This window comes from Pocillopora damicornis, chromosome 6 (genome assembly GCF_964200805.1).
Source record: "Pocillopora damicornis chromosome 6, jaPocDami1.2, whole genome shotgun sequence".
In the NCBI taxonomy this organism is placed as follows: domain Eukaryota; kingdom Metazoa; phylum Cnidaria; class Anthozoa; order Scleractinia; family Pocilloporidae; genus Pocillopora; species Pocillopora damicornis.
The window spans coordinates 3,228,905-3,246,636 of NC_142675.1; the positions used below are offsets into that span (position 1 = coordinate 3,228,905).

A 17,732-nucleotide genomic window follows, 5' to 3' on the forward strand; every position below is an offset into this window, starting at 1 on the left:
AATTGTGAAACACGGATATTGTTGAATTAGAAAGTAGTGAATCCAAGTGCCGTGTGAAAGTCAACGCATACGAAATATTCCTTTGCAGCACTGATGTCAGTTATTTGTCAGTGAGCGAAATGGGTCATGTGTCAATGCTGCACTCAAACTAAAGAGGTTTTTCTCGATTAAAAGGCTTATTTGAGATAGACCTGAATCAGATTACTGTAAACTCACGCGTTTTCCATTTGAACGGCTCGACGACGATAGGCCCTGCCTTTGCAATGTCTGAGAACAGGAGCAACTTGCAGTAAAATTGCCCGATGACTTCGCGGTGAAAATTAACGTGCGTAACGTAACGTAAATTATTCTCTACGCCAACGAAACTCAACAGCACTGACCGAGGGGAACCTTCGCCGCACTTAGTGCGAAGGAATTACATGTTATAACAGCAGAAAAGAGCAGAGCTACCCATTCTTACCATAGAGTTCGCTACAGAAAATAGAACACAAACCCAACGGGCTGAACCGTACTCGCAACTTCCATTTCTTCTTTACTACCTGAGTACGATGAATCAAAACTCTCGGTAGAGCTTGCTGAAGGTAGGTATACATAGCTATTGGACATCATTTCAAGAGTATCCAAAACCTGAGTGATACAAAGTTACAAGAGATGTGAGAGATTTGTGAGTGATAACTGAGGCTAACTCGTTACCAGTCTACCGGACACTTTGAGGACAAACTAAGAGCACTTTAGGGCCCGGAAAAACCGAGCTTTGCCTTTTTGAAATTTTTCTTTTACCGGAACTGGTTTGAATATATGATGAGCTAATTAGATACGCTAAAAAAAAGTCCCTGTCATAGGCACATTAAGAAGAGAAGAAACACTAAGCTTAAGTTGCGCATGTCTGAAAAGCTATCCACGTATAATAAAACAAAGATCGTGAATTAATCAAAAAGGGCGGGAGGAGGAGTCCTACCCTAAAACTATCAATTTTTCCGCACGCTCCTTACGTCCCCCTCCCCCCTCTTCCCCATCATACACCCAGGAGGGGAGGTCAATTTTAGATAGAGGGGTTCAAAATTGTTCCTACCCCTCTCCCACCGTCATAAAACCCTTCATGTACCCTTGAAAGAAGTGAAGTTTACAAAGGGAGGTGCACATTCTCCTTCCGACATCCCCCTCCCCCTTCCCCTCCACACACACACCTACACACGCATGCACCAAACCCCTGATACACCCTTGAGTGGAATTCAAGTTTACAGAAAGGGGTATATTTGCTATAAAAAGGTACTCTCTTCGAAAGCCTTTCTCTTAGTCAAGAGTTAAACATTAAACAAAACTCTTTTAGAAAAGATTCATCGATCCACCAAAAATATTCATACGTCCTTTTTTATGCAACCACATATTACACTCCGAATTCGCTGTACAAAAATAAACGTCCTTTGGAACTTTACATCTATAACTATGACTCTCTTTTCGATTACCTTAAAACTTGTTTCATTTTTTTGTCTTAATTAGTCCCTATTTTCATTTTAATTTCAATTCTTACCACTTTCAATAGTGTTTCGTTGATTGATATTTAATCCGTTTATTGACATTTGATTGTTTGATTAGCCGCGTGATTAACAGTCGATGGCGTAATAGCTAAGTAACTTGATCGTTCAGTTAGGACACGTTTTAAGTAATGCGAAATCAGAGACAAAGGTCATAAGCGTTTTGTACCTTACGGACTTTACGTTGAACGTCGGTAACCTGTAGAGTATTACTGTTCGATCTGCTGACCCGTTTTGCTGACCTGTTATTGAAATACGTTTGATTGGATATCGCCACAGAAGAAAGTAATTTGTTTTGTAACCGATTGAATTGAGAATTGTTGGTTCCCGTGCAATTTCATGAATCGCTCGCATTAGATTAGGTTTCTCAACAATTTTGTATCTTTCTTATAGATCGAATAAAACAATATAAAGATTATACGATTCCGTATCCAATCATTCGTCCGAGAACCATTTCCCTTGGAACAAATTAAGCCCGGAAGATTCGGCCGAATGACCCATGATCTACCTCCTTCATTTAGTCACCGGAAATTCATTGTAAGGGACAATAAAATTTCGAGTAGTTTAAGCTATTGAGAGTACGCAGATTGTCAATGAAGTTCCTTGTGTTGGTGTTCATAATTTTTCTTTATGTGACAACTCGTTCTTCGTAATATTTAGTTGAGTAGTTGGTGGTTATTGGCATGTCGTCATTTTTTTAAGCGAAAATAATCCAAGCGTAAGTGCTCACAGCAAACCCCGCAGGATATTCAAATTTTGTCCGTTGTTTATCAGGGCTAAGTTGTTCAATGCTGGGTTCAGATAACCCAGGGTTAGTGTGAAATTTGATTTCAGATCTGAAAGCTTTAAAAGAAAATTCAGTTGGATTCATTTTGTGTCCAATTTGATTATTGAATGCTCTGAGAAGAATAGTGTAAATGATCTGAAAAAGGTTCTTAAACAGAGAAATTGAGGAACTTAGATTTTAATTATCCTTGGGTTTGTGCTAATCGGCCCTCGAACATATGGGCCCTGTTTTAGTTTCACCTCGCTGTCTTATTGGTTGATCAGGACCATAGATTAAGGCGCGGTGTCTCAGGGGATGAGGTAAGCATTGTACATTGATCGACCGTACCACTCGCGGTAGAGAGAAAATTGAAATCGTAACCAAGTCTCTTCCGCGGCCGTGTCCAGTCTGCTTGTCAAGAGCATAAACACAAAGAAGCGGACTTGGAAATGCGGGTAGGAAACGTTCGTTTCTAGCGAAATGCGCAGGGAGTTTTGGTATTGAGATTGTGGTCTTAGATCGTTTTAGACAGTGATCTTAGATCGTAAAGTATGGCTGAGAAAAATGCTGATCGGGAGGAATTTCGGGGCGCAAACCACCTCCGCGCGGACAACGGTCGAAATCAGAGGTGCAGCCTTGACTTTGTCATTTGACAGGAATAACAGTGAGTTAGTTCTGCTAGATGGCATAGAAACGTTGGCAACCAGCAACATTTGAAGGTGGGAGAGGGTGAAAGAACTCCAAAGACGTTGCTCTGGTGAAGTGTACCAACTAATTTTGTCTGGGAGCGTAATAATGATATAATGAGCGACGTTTTTTCGTCTTGTCACGAGCGTGGCACAAAGAAAAAATTCTGAGTCCCCATGAGGAATTGAACCTCTGACCTTCGGATTTCCGCGCTCTAATGCTCTACCTCTGAGCCACAGAGACTCCACGGCGAGCGAGATCTAGAGCGAAGTTTCACATAAAAAAACAATTCTCTCCATCACGTTACCGGGCTCAAAATTTATCATCTTTCTTATTAGATTTACAAACATGACGCTATCGACATTGCTGATCCTAACAGTATGTATAACCTCGAAAAGTTACCTAAGTGACTGAGGGGACAATTCGAACGCACACAGTGATCTTTATTACATTTAGATGGTAGCGTTAAGACGTAATTTTGCTTGATGAGAGTAGCGGTTGAGGTTGCGTGTGGTTCGAACTAAAATAGAATATAACAGAAAATAAACTAAGAAAAATGCGTTTCGAAATGTAACCTATTTACCTAACTAAAAATGAAGCGATTGCACAGAAAACTGAATACGAGAACTACACCAATAATACATACAAGAGGTAAACAACGTAAATGCAAAAGAAATAAAGACTTACTTTGATCTAGCTCGTAATGGTAGCAAATAGCCTGTAGCGATTATCGAGCAGCGACGATTTAACAGCGATGATTTAGTAGCGATAACTGAGGTAAAATCTTTACACGTGTATACCTACATGGGACATTGATCGGAGATAACAAACTTATTGTGTAATAATTATTGACTGACGAAAGACTTATTGATAATAAATGAACCAGAACAAAAACGATAATGAAGTGTATATTAATTAAGCGTCTCGAAACTAACAGAATGCAGGACGCGTGCCATAAACTAGACTCGCTCACTGTGGAGTCTCTGTGGCTCAGTGGTGAAGCACCGGAGCGCGGAAATCGGAAGGTTTGAGGTTCAATTCCCCGTAGGAGCTCGGAATTTTTACTTTGTCCCACGCTCATGGCAAGACGAAAAAATAACTCTCTCTATTATCTTACCGAGCAAAAACTTACCATCCCTCTTATTCTATTTCGAGACATTTCATTGTTCTGATGCACTCAGTCATCCGGATGAATGCCTTTGATTATTTGGTTTAAGGTGATTGACGTATTATGATCGTCTGTGTTCGCGTGGTCCTCGAAGCATCCCATCATTGCAAAGCAACACAGAATCGATGGTAGGTCGCGAACTAAATGCAACGTCTTTGAAATTCGTAAAGAGCGACTAACCTATTGACATGTAGAATATGAGTTTTAATTGGGGCCAGTAGTACGGGTACGAGACAGACGATTTGAAAAACTATCTTCACCTTGAGCTATTTGATCGAGAATCGAAACCGAACGGTTTTATGTGATTGATTTGAATTCATATCAATGTTTTCCGGCAGCTGTTGGTCGAATCGATTTCAAGCGTTGTTTGACAGATTGTGTCTATATCAGGAGAGAAGCTTAAAGCTAAAGGTAAGAAGAATGCTTCTAACAAACCATCATAAAATAACTATGTAGGAACATTTACGAATCGCACATAAAGAAACGCTCACCGTCAGTAATCCTTGTCACAGCTTCCCATGCAGTTCTCTAAACTCAGCAAGCTTATTGGTATGTATAAGCTAAATTTTACTGTATGTAAAATCTGAATTTCGAAGGTAGGTATTTTTGTCGGACGTATAACGCAAACGTGCTAGAGTCAAATTTATTTTCGAGAATTGATATTGATGAAAGTAGAAATCGAAAGTGAATTGGTTTCAAATGGAGGAACTTACGAAATATTCCTCAAGCTGAGTTATTTTAAAAATTAATTTCTCCTCGTTACTGCAATGTTAAAAATGAACGTGATTTTCCTGCACGATTTAACCTGCTAACTACCATGAGTGACCAAGACAGAATTTCTCCTTACAATATCTACACAATATCAATCAGATAAGTGGTAGGAATTAAGAAAAAGATCAATTTCAAAATAATTAGTTGATTCTATGCTAAATTCTCTGAACTAATATAATAAGAATTTTATAGTTTGCTGTAAGGAGAATTACAAATTTGATCTGGGAGTTAAAGTGTTAGGATACAAGAATCTGTCATGATATTCTAGCTTTCAATCAGTTGGATTTTTCATGGGGAATGTAAGACAAAGAATTTGGAATATGGAGTCTGGACTAGAAATTAAGTATGGGGGGGGAGGGCCAAGAAAGTCAGTTTCACAGCTTATTCTTCATGCAGGCTGCGATTATTGCATATAATATTTGTACTGCTAAACAGCATTCAAACTAATCTGAGAAAAGAAATACATTTGGGAACAGAATAAGTTACTTACAGTATAATTGCTTGCTGTCTGTGCATGTATTTGTACATGAAGCCATTCACCATACTGAACACAATATTTACTTCAATAACCAACATGTCTGTTATTAATACATGATCCATGATATTAACACTGGAGTGACCATATAATCAATATGCATTTAAAAGCCAGATGGAAGATTTTCACCAGTTTATTAACCCTTAAACCCTTAAGAGTGACTGGCTTCTAATTTCTCCTTAAAGTATCACCCTTGAATCAAGTGTAAGGGTTGTGGGAATAATAGAAATAATCACCATTTTAAGATCTCCTGATTGTCAACCAAATTCTCCTTGTCATTACCACAGGAAATGTAGAGAGATCAGTGTGGAGAATATGGACACTAATGTTAGGGTGTAAAGGGTTAAGGGTTCTATTGTTATAATATTACTCCTGCCACTGTACAGTGAAAATGTTTTTGTTTCTGTAGTGTTATCTGTTTATACAACATAGGCTTTTAAGTATTAATTGCACTGTTTTGTTTATATCACTCATCTGTGTGGCATTCAATATTACCACTTTTCTTTACGTAATGTTATGTTACTCAGTCTATTGATATATGTGCAGCTGTTTATGTTCTCTTTTGTGGGTGTAAGGAGGTTTGTTTACGTTATTAAAATCATCTTTCTTTTCTAAAATATGATGGGTTCTAATTTCAGTAAAAAATCTCCCTCAATAACTGTCTGTTAGAAGTTTGGGAATCATAGGGTTAATCATGACCATTACTTGATTTCCTTAAATGTAATTGGTGCATTAGATGCTTTGGTTTTCGATAGTTATTTTTATAGAGTTTTAATCTGACAGTGTAACCAGACAGTTGGCTTTATGGTCAAACCTTGATTATCCAGACTTGTGGAGAATCATGGGCTTTATAGCCCAGGTAATCCGGAGTTTGGAGAATGGAAGATATGAGTATAAATGTTGGTAGAAAATGGGATGAGAGCAGCAAGTCCAGATAATGGAAAAACCTGGATAATGGAGGTCCAGATAATCAAGGTTTGACTGCATTGATTGGACACGGCTAGCTGTATTTGGACAGTTAAAGCACCCAATCATACTAGTTAAGTCCACTCAGCTAAATCTACCAGTCACAGAGTTTAAAAAGCACTTTCAGTTGAAAACTTTGCATTTGTTCTTCCGAAAATTGTAATGATTATGATTAATTGGTGACAATTAGACTTTGTGTTGTCCAATTCAGTCAGTAATCATGGATACTCAAGTAACTATCTGAATCTGCATGAAGAGTCACCTGGCCAAAAATCACTAGATATAGTAGAGAAAAATAATTAATTTCAACTTCTTTTGCATTAGATACATATACTGTTCTAAGGGTTATTTTTAATCTCTCCGATACCCTCTTGGGTAATGTATATCTGAAGGTTATTTTTAATCTCTCTTACACCCTCTTAGGTAGTGTATATCTGAGCATTATTTTTAATCTCTCTTATACCATCTAATGGGTAGTGTATACCTGGGGTTTATTTTTAATCTCGTCTCTCCCCTCTTGAGTTGTGTATACATGAGGGTTACTTTTTATCTTTTCTATACCCCCTTTGGTAGTGTATACCTGAGGGTTACTTTTAATCTCTCCTTTACCTGGGGTCATATACCTGGGTGTATACCTAAGGGGTTGCTTTAAATCTCTTCTTTACCCTCTTGGGTTGTGTATACCTGAGGGTCATTTTTAATCTCTCTTATACCCTCTTGGGTAGTGTATACCTGAGGGTTATTTTTAATCTCCTCTTTACCCTCTTGGGTTGTGTATATCAGAGGGTTATTTTTAATCTCTTCTTTACCATTTTGGGTAGTGTATACCTGAGGGTTATTTTTAATCTCTCTTATACCCTCTTGGGTAGTGTATACCTGAGGGTTATTTTTAATCTCCTCTTTACCCTCCTGGGTAGTGTATACCTGAGGGTTATTTTTAATCTCCTCTTTACCCTCTTGGGTTGTGTATATCAGAGGGTTATTTTTAATCTCTTCTTTACCATTTTGGGTAGTGTATACCTGAGGGTTATTTTTAATCTCTCTTATACCCTCTTGGGTAGTGTATATCTGAGGGTTATCTTTATACTCTCCTATATCCTCTCAGGTAGGCTAAGAGGCTAACTTTTAATCTCTTCTTTACTATTCTGAGTAGTTCATACCTGAGGATTATTTTTAATCTCTCCCATATCCTCTTGGGTATTGTATTTAAACTGCAGCTAAATACTCTTCCATACCCTCTTGGTAGTGTATACTTGTGGGTTATTTTTAATCTCTCTTATACTCTCTTGGGTAGTGTATATTTGAGGAATATTTCTAATCTTTCTTATACCTTCTTGGGTAGTGTATACCAAGGGGTTATTTTTAATCTCTCTTATAGCCTTTTGGGTAGTGTTTATCTAAGGGTTACTTTTAATTCCTTTCTATACCCTCTTGGGTAGTATATACTTGCGGGTTATTTTTATCTCTCTTATACCCTCTTGGGTAGTATATACTTGTGGGTTATTTTTAATCTCTTTTATACCCTCTTGGGTAGTGTATACCTAAGGGTTACTTTTAATTCCTTTCTATACCCTCTTGGGTAGTATATACTTGCGGGTTATTTTTAATCTCTCTTATAACCTCTTGGGTAGTGTATACCTGAGGGTTATTTTTAATCTCTCCTATATCCTCTTGGGTAATGTATACCTAATGGTTATTTTAATCTCTCTTATAACCTCTTGGTAGTGTATACCTGAGGGTTATTTTAAATCTCTCTTATACCCTCTTGGGTTGTGTATACCTAAGGGTTATTTTTAATCTCTCTTATACTCTCTAGAGTAGTGTATACCTGGGGGTTTATTTTTAATCTCTTCTATATACAGATGTTTTAGATGACTTCATGAAGTCATCTTAAACACTTTCACCAAGTTATTACAGTGTTTAATAATGTACATGAAAAAGTTACAAGCTTCTGATTGGCTGAAAACAAGTGCATAATTCTCTTGTAACAGGAGTGCACTGAAAGTTGTATCACAAGTGCAAATTACAAATAGCGTTTGTAAGCTTTTAAAATTCCATCTGTCTAGACTTTCATAGATGTTTCTTCGTGTACATTCATTTATGAACGAGAAATAACTTGATTTCTCTTGCAATTTTCTGTAATAAGCACTCATAAATTTTTCAAATTTTTTTCTTCTATCTTCCAACAATTTTCTGATTAGTGTATGGATATTATAGGGAGAAGTTACAAGTTAATCACTTTTGGGGATTAAAGGGTTAATCACTTGTATGATTACAGACAGAATTGGACTCTACTTGGTCCTATTATCATTATACATCATGCTCAACCTTGTCTAATAACTAGTTAGTAATAGATGGATTGTACATACACATTGTGATCAAGGAAAGATTTCTTTCCTGACACACTGCTGGTGAAAAGCCTTTTAATCATTTTGAATAAATTATGAAAAGTTTGCTTTTGAGCAACTAAGGGAAGAATGAAACAGGTCCCTCAACCCTCAACATCTTCTTATTAATCCTCCCTTCACGTCACCATATGTTTTCTTGTAAATTAGTAGGGAGAATATGATGTTACATCACTACACAACTCTTTCAGTTAATATGTGTATCAAGTCTTTTGCTGGATAGTTTGCTAATATTGTAAGTATAAGTTACATATAAATCACATCTTGGAGTTAACCCTTCTGAACTCTCAGAAGTGATTAACATGTAACTTCTCCCTACATTATCCAAACATTATCCAGAAACAGGTAATGAGAATACTGAAAGTTATCAGGTAGAGGTTGTAATCTTGATCAAGCACCAAATTCTTATAACTAATTCACAAGGAAATGTGTAGCAGCCAGAGGGGAGAATTAAAAATCAGATCTTAGGTGTTAAGGGTGGATTTCTTTACCTTTATAATGTTCTCTTTCAGGTCTTATTGGACAAGAGTGATGGAATATCAAGCAGGATAGAATCTCTTAAGAAGAATTCTTAGCCAGAAAATAGCAGAAAAAATTTTTAGTTTGTGTCAGTCTCATGGTCAGTGAAAATGAGAGAAGGAGAGTGTGTGCAAAGAACAGCATGGGCTGTGGTAGTTTCCCTGACAAGCACATGAACAGCTGTTTGCAGCTTACCAACTGTCTTATTCATCTTTACTGCCAAAGGGCCTGATACAGAAATTTTTGAATAAGGTTGTAAATGTTTCTAAGTTTGTCTGTATTTATACCATTATTATCATCAAGAGACATGCATTTCTATCATCAGCTTGTATAAGTAGATAAAGGGGGTAATTAAGTTTCTAAAGAATCTGTGGTGCTACATCTGTGGAAGAGTGTAATTTAGTATTATCAACTGAGTTGATAACATAAATTGACTACAGTAAAGAGTTTAAAAGCTGAAGTTTGGAGTGTTAGCCCTTTTTCAGAGCAATTGGCAAAGGCTATGCTCTGACTAAGGGCTAACGCTCTAAATGTCAGCTTTTAAACTCTTTATGGTGGCCTGTTTGTATAAGTAGTCCACTTTGCTTGTAAATATGCTGTAAGTAAAGAAAACTTTACAGGAACAATTATAGAGGTGTAGAGGACTTCAAGTTTCTCTTATATCAGCTTATTATGAGTAATCAGCATTTACTGGTTTGAAGACTGAGCATTTCTTAAATCTTTTTACCCTATAAATATATTGATCCAAAGTAGGAGGGTAAGTGGAAACCCCCTCCTTTTTTTATCTCTCTTGTGTGACAACTAACAAAACGAATTTCCCTAAAGATTCCACAGCCTTAAGTGTAGACAAATTCCATAGATGATCACATAATCTTGCATCTTTTAAGGGAGATGAGTGTTTATTTTTTGCAGTGACTTTTTGGGTCAGACTTAAATTCCTTCTTTTTTATATTTTGGCATTTTACATTGGTGTTTCCTTCTCCTTATGTTTCCTTCCTCTTTTTCTTTCCATTTGGTTTTCCTTTGCATTTTTCCAGACTTTCTTTAATAGGATACTTCACATGAAATTCCATTTCCCATTGTGTGGGAATTCTACCACAACAGCTAACTGAGCCCCTCATGGGGCCTCACCAGGATCTTGGCAGGATTCCCATAGACAGAGAATGGAGTATCATGTAAAGCATATTAATTATATTGTTACCATGCCAGGATTCTGCACCTGATCCCTAAGTGCAGCTGTTAGTCTTCCCCTTATGTAACCCCCTTTAATTGACAACAGTTTGCAAAAATTAACCCTCCAAACCCCAACATCAGTATGTATTTTCTCCATTTTCTCTATGCATTTTCCAAGTTGCTGAGAAGGAGAATTTGTTTAACAATCAAAAGCCTCTTGAGCTGGTGAACAGTTCCTCCATTCTTGCAGCCTTAATGTTTAATTAAGGTAATAGGGTTATTAAATGCGTGATTAATTTATGATTAAGGTTGCAAGGTCAATGTTTGATCAATGCTTGATTAAGGCTGCAGGGTTGATGAAGAAATGATGGAACGATCCGGCACACTGTTAGAAAAATTGACTTCTGGTGAATGTTGCCTTTTTCTTTCCATGCAGTCGACAAATCTCAAGGAGAAGAGGTGATGGAACCTACTTTTACCTCATTTTTGTTTGTTAAAACAAGTTTTTCATGCAATCTGTGAATCTTGCATGGGTTTGGAAAGTTGTAAACTGGATGACAGATTGACAAACTGGATGACAGCTTGACAAACTGGAGTAATTTTAAATAAAACCAGAAAAACATCTAAGATCGAATTTCTAATTGCAAAGTCTCTTTTTCCAATATGCTAAGTAAGTGAAGTGGCTCTTAACACTGGACATAAGAAATCAAAGATGTAAGGGAAGCTGTGCATAAACAGTGTGGGTAGTCTGTGCAAGGTAAACTTTGTTACCGTGCATCCCTGGAAACGAAAACAAAAACATGATGGTGGATGCGGCTATAGAGTGTCCTTTTCGGGAAGTTCTGCAGAAACTATCGAGAAGGAAAAGGCTTTCTGTAAGTGTAAAAACCCTCCTCCGGAACAGAAGTCTACATTAGCAGTCAGTGGAATAAACCACCGCCTAAAAAGAGCACCTCAAGTTGGAGAAGGTTCGTTAAAACATTGTTTTAAAACAAGTCTTGGAACTAAACAGCTTACCTCTCTTAAAAGATCTTGTATTACGCTCAACTGCAAATTGGCGGCCCCGCCGCTTTCTAGAATGATGGGAAGTAGACGCTGGTAATCGAGATGGTGGCATTCATTTGCCAAGCGAGTATTTGACGAAAGTGCTGAAGTACAAAGCTTAATCAATTAAAGAACTTTTGGAACTGTACAAGTAACCTGCATTTCTAATCTTTTCTGATCTTTTTAGAACTTTTTTCACCTGTGTAACGATTTTTTATAGTCATAAGTTCGTATCGTATTCGTACTTTTCTTAATCGAAAGCTAAATATGTATCGTTATGGCAATTTTTTACGCGCATTCAATGGGTTACTTTGAATGCCTTTTGGGATGCTTCTGTTGGTTTTTTGTCGATGTGTTGCTCTATTACTCTTTATCCACTTAACCCTTTAACTCCTAAGATCTGATTGTTAATTCTCTCCTGTTCCCTGTGAATTAGTAAAGAGAATTTGGTGTTTGATCAAGATAACTGCTACCTGATAAGTTTGAGTATTCTCATAACCTGTTTGCTGGATGATGTATGGAAATCATAGGGGGAAGTTACATGTTGATCACTTCTTGTAAGTGGGTTAAACTTCAATCTAATGCTAGGTGATGGAAATTAAAATTGATCCCTTTGCAGGAAAGAGATTATATTTGGTATCTATCAGATGCACACAACTTCCCTTGAAATGGAAAATGATCCAAGTAAGTCAATTTCAGTTAAAACTCGTAAATCTTTTCATCAATTGAAGGTCTAAATTCTTAGGCTTTAATTATTAAAAAAAATTCACTTGAACTTTTTAAGTTCAATAAGCTTCATCATGTCTTTAGAACTTAAAACACATTTGGAGGATGCCCAGAAAAGGAAAGAACAGGAATGAGCTGACTTATAATGTGCAAAAAATAATGAGATGATTTTTACAATTGTGGTAGTATTTTACAGCTTAGATAGATAGTTTTGTTGACTTACACTGTGACTTTGACACACAATTTACCTTGAACTGTTAGATGTGTTAGATCTGTGTAGCCTGCCACTTGTTGTGTCTTTCCCCACATTTTTTGTAAAGTTTAAGTCATGATAATTAATTTCCTTTGCTTTGGGCCCTCGCTGCTTGGTTTACAGCAGTTTTGTATTGGTAATAATGTGATCATGAGTGCAATTTGGTGTTAACTAGCACAAAGACAACCAAATTGCATGAGCTGGTAGGGCAAGTGCAATTTGTAGTCTTTGAAAAATTTACAAGACTGCTTATTACACAAAATGACAAGGGAAAGTATAGTATCACTCACTAATAAGGTACATGAAAAAACATCTAAAAACATCACTGAAAGTCAAGACAGACAAAATTTGAAAGTGTGCAAGCTCAATTTGTAATTTGCACTTACTTCAGTGTTACATGAGAGTGCATTCATTTTCAGCCAATGAGAAGTGAATAATTTTTTTAATTTAAATTTTAATAACTAAATTTAGACTAATTTTTTCATGTATAGTTTTGCATGTACCTCTAAACTTTTATTTGCGCTCTGTGTGGTAGCACAGATAGTGGAATATATATGTCAGATGTAGTTTGTGAATCAAAGATGGATGTTGATGACACTCAAATATAGAGCTAAAGTGACTTAATTAAGTTTTTGTCTGGTTCATCTTCACTTTGGGTACAACTACAAGGAATAGTTTCCCTTTGCTAAACCCTAAGCACATTACTCTTGCCACTCTGGCTTGATATAAATAGAGATAATTAATTCATTAATAATGTACATGAAAAAATTACGCATGTTTCTCATATAACACATTAGTGCAAAGTTTTAACACAAGTGCAAATTAAAAATATCGCATGGGTGCAGCCAAAATTTCATCCGTTTTGACTTTCTGTGATGGGTTTTTCATGTAAATTATTAGCAAGTAACAACATGATTTCTTGTGCAATTTGGTTTAAATAATTAAGCACTGGTAAATTTTTCAAAGACTACAAATAGTATTCATGTTTAGTAACACCAAACTGCATTCAAAATCATGTTGTTATTTATACAAACAGGCCAGTATGGTCAGCTAAGATCCTTGGGTGTGGCAAAATATCACGATTATAGTTAACCACAGGCTAATCAGGTTGTAATGCAGTCACAAAGTTGCTAAATATGTCGTATTATGAATGTTAGCCAGTAGCTTTAGCAGGTCATGTCTAAACTGATTTTAATTATGAAGTGTCTTTGCATCTTGTAGACTTCATTTAGAGAAGAAGCCCAACAAACACTGGCCAAAAGAAAGGTTGAGAGATCAAAGGTGAGGTGACCCTTTTTGCTATTGGATGAACAAAGCATATAAGAAGGGATAATAAGAAGATGCATTATGCAATGCATTGCATTAGCACAGCCTTATTAGTCTGGGGAGAGCATGAGTAATATTACCAGCCCTGAATCACACATCAAGACCATAAGAATACAGGAAAAGAAGCTCTTGATTGTTAAACAAATTCTCCTTGACAACACCTTAAGAAATTTTTAGAGAACAGTATGGAGAATGTTCATACTGATGTTAGAGTGTAATGGGTTTAAGATGGAGGACTGATTGATAACCCTTTAACTCTCAAGATCTCTTTAGTAATTCTCCTTACTGTCTGCCATACAGTTCTTGTGATGTTAGTTTGGAGAATTTGGTTTTGGAACAACTTATAATCCCCTCATTGGTATTTTTTGTTATTCTCATCACTTGTGTGCTTGATATTGTATTGATATTGGAAGGAGAAATTCTGTCTTGGTCATCCACAGGAGTTAAAGGATTAAATATGGCAGATTACTTGGGGAGGACTTTTGTGGGGATGCCAGCTAAGTTTGTACCAGATGTATTGCAGAATAGCTCAGTAATCATAACTTCAACCTTAAGAGGCTGACCTGACCAAAAAAAGATAATATTCTGCATAATACTACCCATGAATTCACTTCAGGTTTACTTTGATTTGAGGTACAACTGTTCTTGCTCAAGATGAGTTTCCCTTTTATTTCTTTGTCAAATTATTTTTCATGTAATATAGCATCCTGACACATTGTGGATGATACCCAAAACTTTTTAACAATTGTGCAAAAATTGAGGTAATTATGATTGTAAATCAGCAATCACTTACTTCAATGTCATGATCTCTTCCTTCCCACCTGAACTCCCTTTAGTGAGAAGGCAAATGAGGGGGGGGGGGGGGTGGGTGCAAGGAAAGAATAGAGACCCATTCCTAACTTTAACCAGGCTGGAATTTCCAAATATTGTGATCTTGAGCATCAATCATGATTCAAGAAAATAAAGGAGGGAGATGGTTTCAATTCAATGCTATATTACCTCAAACACAGACCTTTGGTTTTCTCATGGAAATGAAAAGCAATTTTTGAACCTTAATTAAAAATTTTTAGGCTTCAATTGTGGAAGCAAGGGTGGTGCAGAGGTGCTTCCCTCCCACCCCTCCCACCCCCCCTCACCACTGTGAACTGGGTTCAAATCTTGGACCTGGCATCACATGTGGATTGAGTTCATTGTTGGTTCTTGTCCTTGCTCCAAGGGGTTTTCTCTGGGTCCTCCAGTTTTCCTCTCTCAGTGAAATACCAACATTCTAAATTCCAATTCAACCTGGCAAAAGTGGACAAGATTTTTTTTTTGTGTACTGCCATCCATGCATGCTTTGCTATGTTTGGGACCAGTCACTACGTATATATTGCCTGGGGGGGGAATAGGAGGATTTTTGTTGTATCACACTGAAATTAACCTTGTGGTGCCCCCACCCCCCCCCCCCCCAAAAAAAAGCTTTGTAGTTTTTTAATGACCCCTTTCACTGGCAGTCAATGTTTTGTAGCTCCCCCCCTGTACCTTGTTAGCAATGACTGTTGCTCCCCCCTGTTACCCTGAAAACCATGTGATCCCCCCTTCATTCTTTCTCCTCCCCCCCATGATAAATAATGATAGATGCTTTACTTTTAATTTCCCCCTGAGCAGAAGAAGCAATCTCACATCGTCAGCCTAAAGAACATGTTTTCAACATTTCGTAAGTGGGAAACTCTCATTGTTTTTACATTTTTTTTGGTTGTTGTTGTTTTTGTTTCTGTTTTTGTGGTTTTTTTGTTCTTGTTTTTGTTTTGCTTTTTTTTTTACTGTGTAGTCTTGATGCTATTTCTTCCAAATTTTCAGAGTCCAGTGAAGAAGATGACGAAGCCATTGAAGCTATGGTAGAGATCGATTAGTTTGAGGATAGTCTTAAACAGAACGAAATTATAAAACCAGAGTAGAAACTAACTTTCTGAAAGTTATCCTTATTTCTGGTAAAAGAAAAAAAATCTTGCCACTGTACAGAACTGTAAGAAATGTAAATAAAGTGTCATTTCCATTGCAGAGTGTTGGTTTAAAATTCTACATCAATTGAACAGAGAGCTTTAGTCAATAACGTTCATCTTCTCTATTGCAAGGAGCTGTTGCTTATATTAGTTCACAGTCCCTCTAAAAATGGACGTCCACTCAATTTCGGCTTGAAAAATAGGTTTCCTTCAGCGATCTGCCCCGATATTAAGCCTGAGGTCCAAAATTCACTTTTCGTATTCATCGCTCTGTATTTTGTTTTGGAATTAAAATCATCTTCTTAGAAACCCATTTTGGTCGTCGCATTACCTGAAAATTAAAATAAAATGCTGAGCTGTTCATTTCACAGACATCTCGCATGCGCAGGAGTTCGAGGAAACCACAAATTTATCACCATAAAGATGAGACTTTCTTTTCCTGAGGTTGTAGAAACTAGGATACGAATACCACTTACAACATATTGTGATAAGAATACATGAAAGTCATATATTTGTACTGCGGAAAATACATTTTAAGCAAATGAAGATCATCGCAGTATATACTGCGATGATCTTCATTTGCTTAAAATGTATTTTCCGCAGTACAAATATATGACTTTCATGTATTCTTATCACACCTTCTCCATCTACGGGTATATAAAGAACTCACAATTGACCAGCTCCCAGTTGGCTTGATAGCTCAGTTGGTTAGAGCGCTGCACCGGTATCGCAGAGGTCATGGGTTCGATTCCCGTTCAGGCCTGAATTTTTTTCAGGCCTTATTTTCTCAACTGCTTAAGTTGAGTATATACTGCGATGATCTTCATTTGCTTACAACATATTGTCGTCATGTTAACAAACCCTAGGAATCGTAGTTTAACCGGAGGAGGGAGGGGGGATTTGACGTTAGGGACCGGTCGTAATTTACTTCCGGTGGGGGGGGGAGGGGAAGAGTTTGGATAATTGGTTGATAATGTCATAAAAAATGTTGTTTATCGTGGTTTTGTAGATAAATGATCGTTTAATCGTTTGTCTCAAGATTTAGAGTCGAGCTATGAATTATATTGATCGTGAGGTTCCCACTTGTGCAGTCGAACCTGTATTAGGCAGCATCGTATTAAGCGGTCACCCTGTATTGAGCGGTCGGTTGTCAAAGACCTGAATTTCATCTTCCTAAATCACTCTAATCTTCACCTCTATTAAGCGGTCACCATCGGCCTGTTTGTATTGTTTTTCACCTGTGTTGAGCAGTCAATTGCGGGAATACTTAAATAAAACTAAAGATATTTTTTTCAAATGAAATTAAATCCATCTTCATCTCTCGAAATCAAAGTTAGTAGTATTTTCAAGCGAGTCTTTGTGCATGATAAGGACTATTATGCTATACAATGGCGTTTTTTATCGTTTTTCACCTGTGTTTTGGAACAGATACTGTCTACGGACAAATATCCGTGCGTATTTTCGCACCAAACGGGGCCTAGTGTTCATACAGTTATCTGTCATACGTGACAATAGTTTCTTCAGGAAATAAATGTTCTTTACATGTTCTCGTATTTGATCTAACCTTAGCAGCGGAGCTATAAATGACAGCAAAGGAATTTCCCGATATCAGTTTCCCAATATCAGCCCACAAGTTTTTATGTAAACCCCTTCGATGGGGTTCAGTGTCTCTCGCATTCGACAGATCTCCCTCAAATAGATTCTACACGATCAATTACTTGCATCACTTGCGCAAATTGCTCGAGGAATGTAATTCCACAATGCGATCAAAGGTAACAGACTTTTTACTGAGAATTTTCCATCAAGGAATTAAACCTAGCACACCTTAATCGCAAAATGAAGTTGACGTCAGTTCTCAATTAATTCGATGTTTGCT

At 37.1% G+C, this 17,732-nt stretch overlaps 1 protein-coding gene across 5 annotated transcripts; it reads left to right on the top strand.

Annotated features, from left to right (window-relative positions):
* The first annotated feature begins 3,913 nt into the window (after positions 1–3,913).
* Positions 3,914–15,914, top strand: LOC149043468 (uncharacterized). 5 transcript variants are annotated; one of them, XM_089210215.1, is made up of 5 exons: positions 3,914–4,284; positions 4,495–4,567; positions 13,770–13,829; positions 15,522–15,570; positions 15,714–15,914. In XM_089210215.1, exons 1-5 carry the CDS (start codon positions 4,220–4,222, stop codon positions 15,764–15,766), a joined length of 300 nt encoding a protein of 99 aa, XP_089066341.1. In that variant the 5' UTR covers positions 3,914–4,219; the 3' UTR covers positions 15,767–15,914. The 5 variants fall into 5 exon arrangements, 4 of the variants coding, with proteins under 4 accessions (XP_089066341.1, XP_089066340.1, XP_089066343.1 ...); XM_089210214.1 differs by lacking the exons at positions 3,914–4,284; positions 4,495–4,567 and adding exons at positions 11,099–12,253; positions 12,380–12,454; XM_089210217.1 differs by lacking the exons at positions 3,914–4,284; positions 4,495–4,567 and adding an exon at positions 11,099–12,253.
* Positions 15,915–17,732: the final 1,818 nt, after the last annotated feature.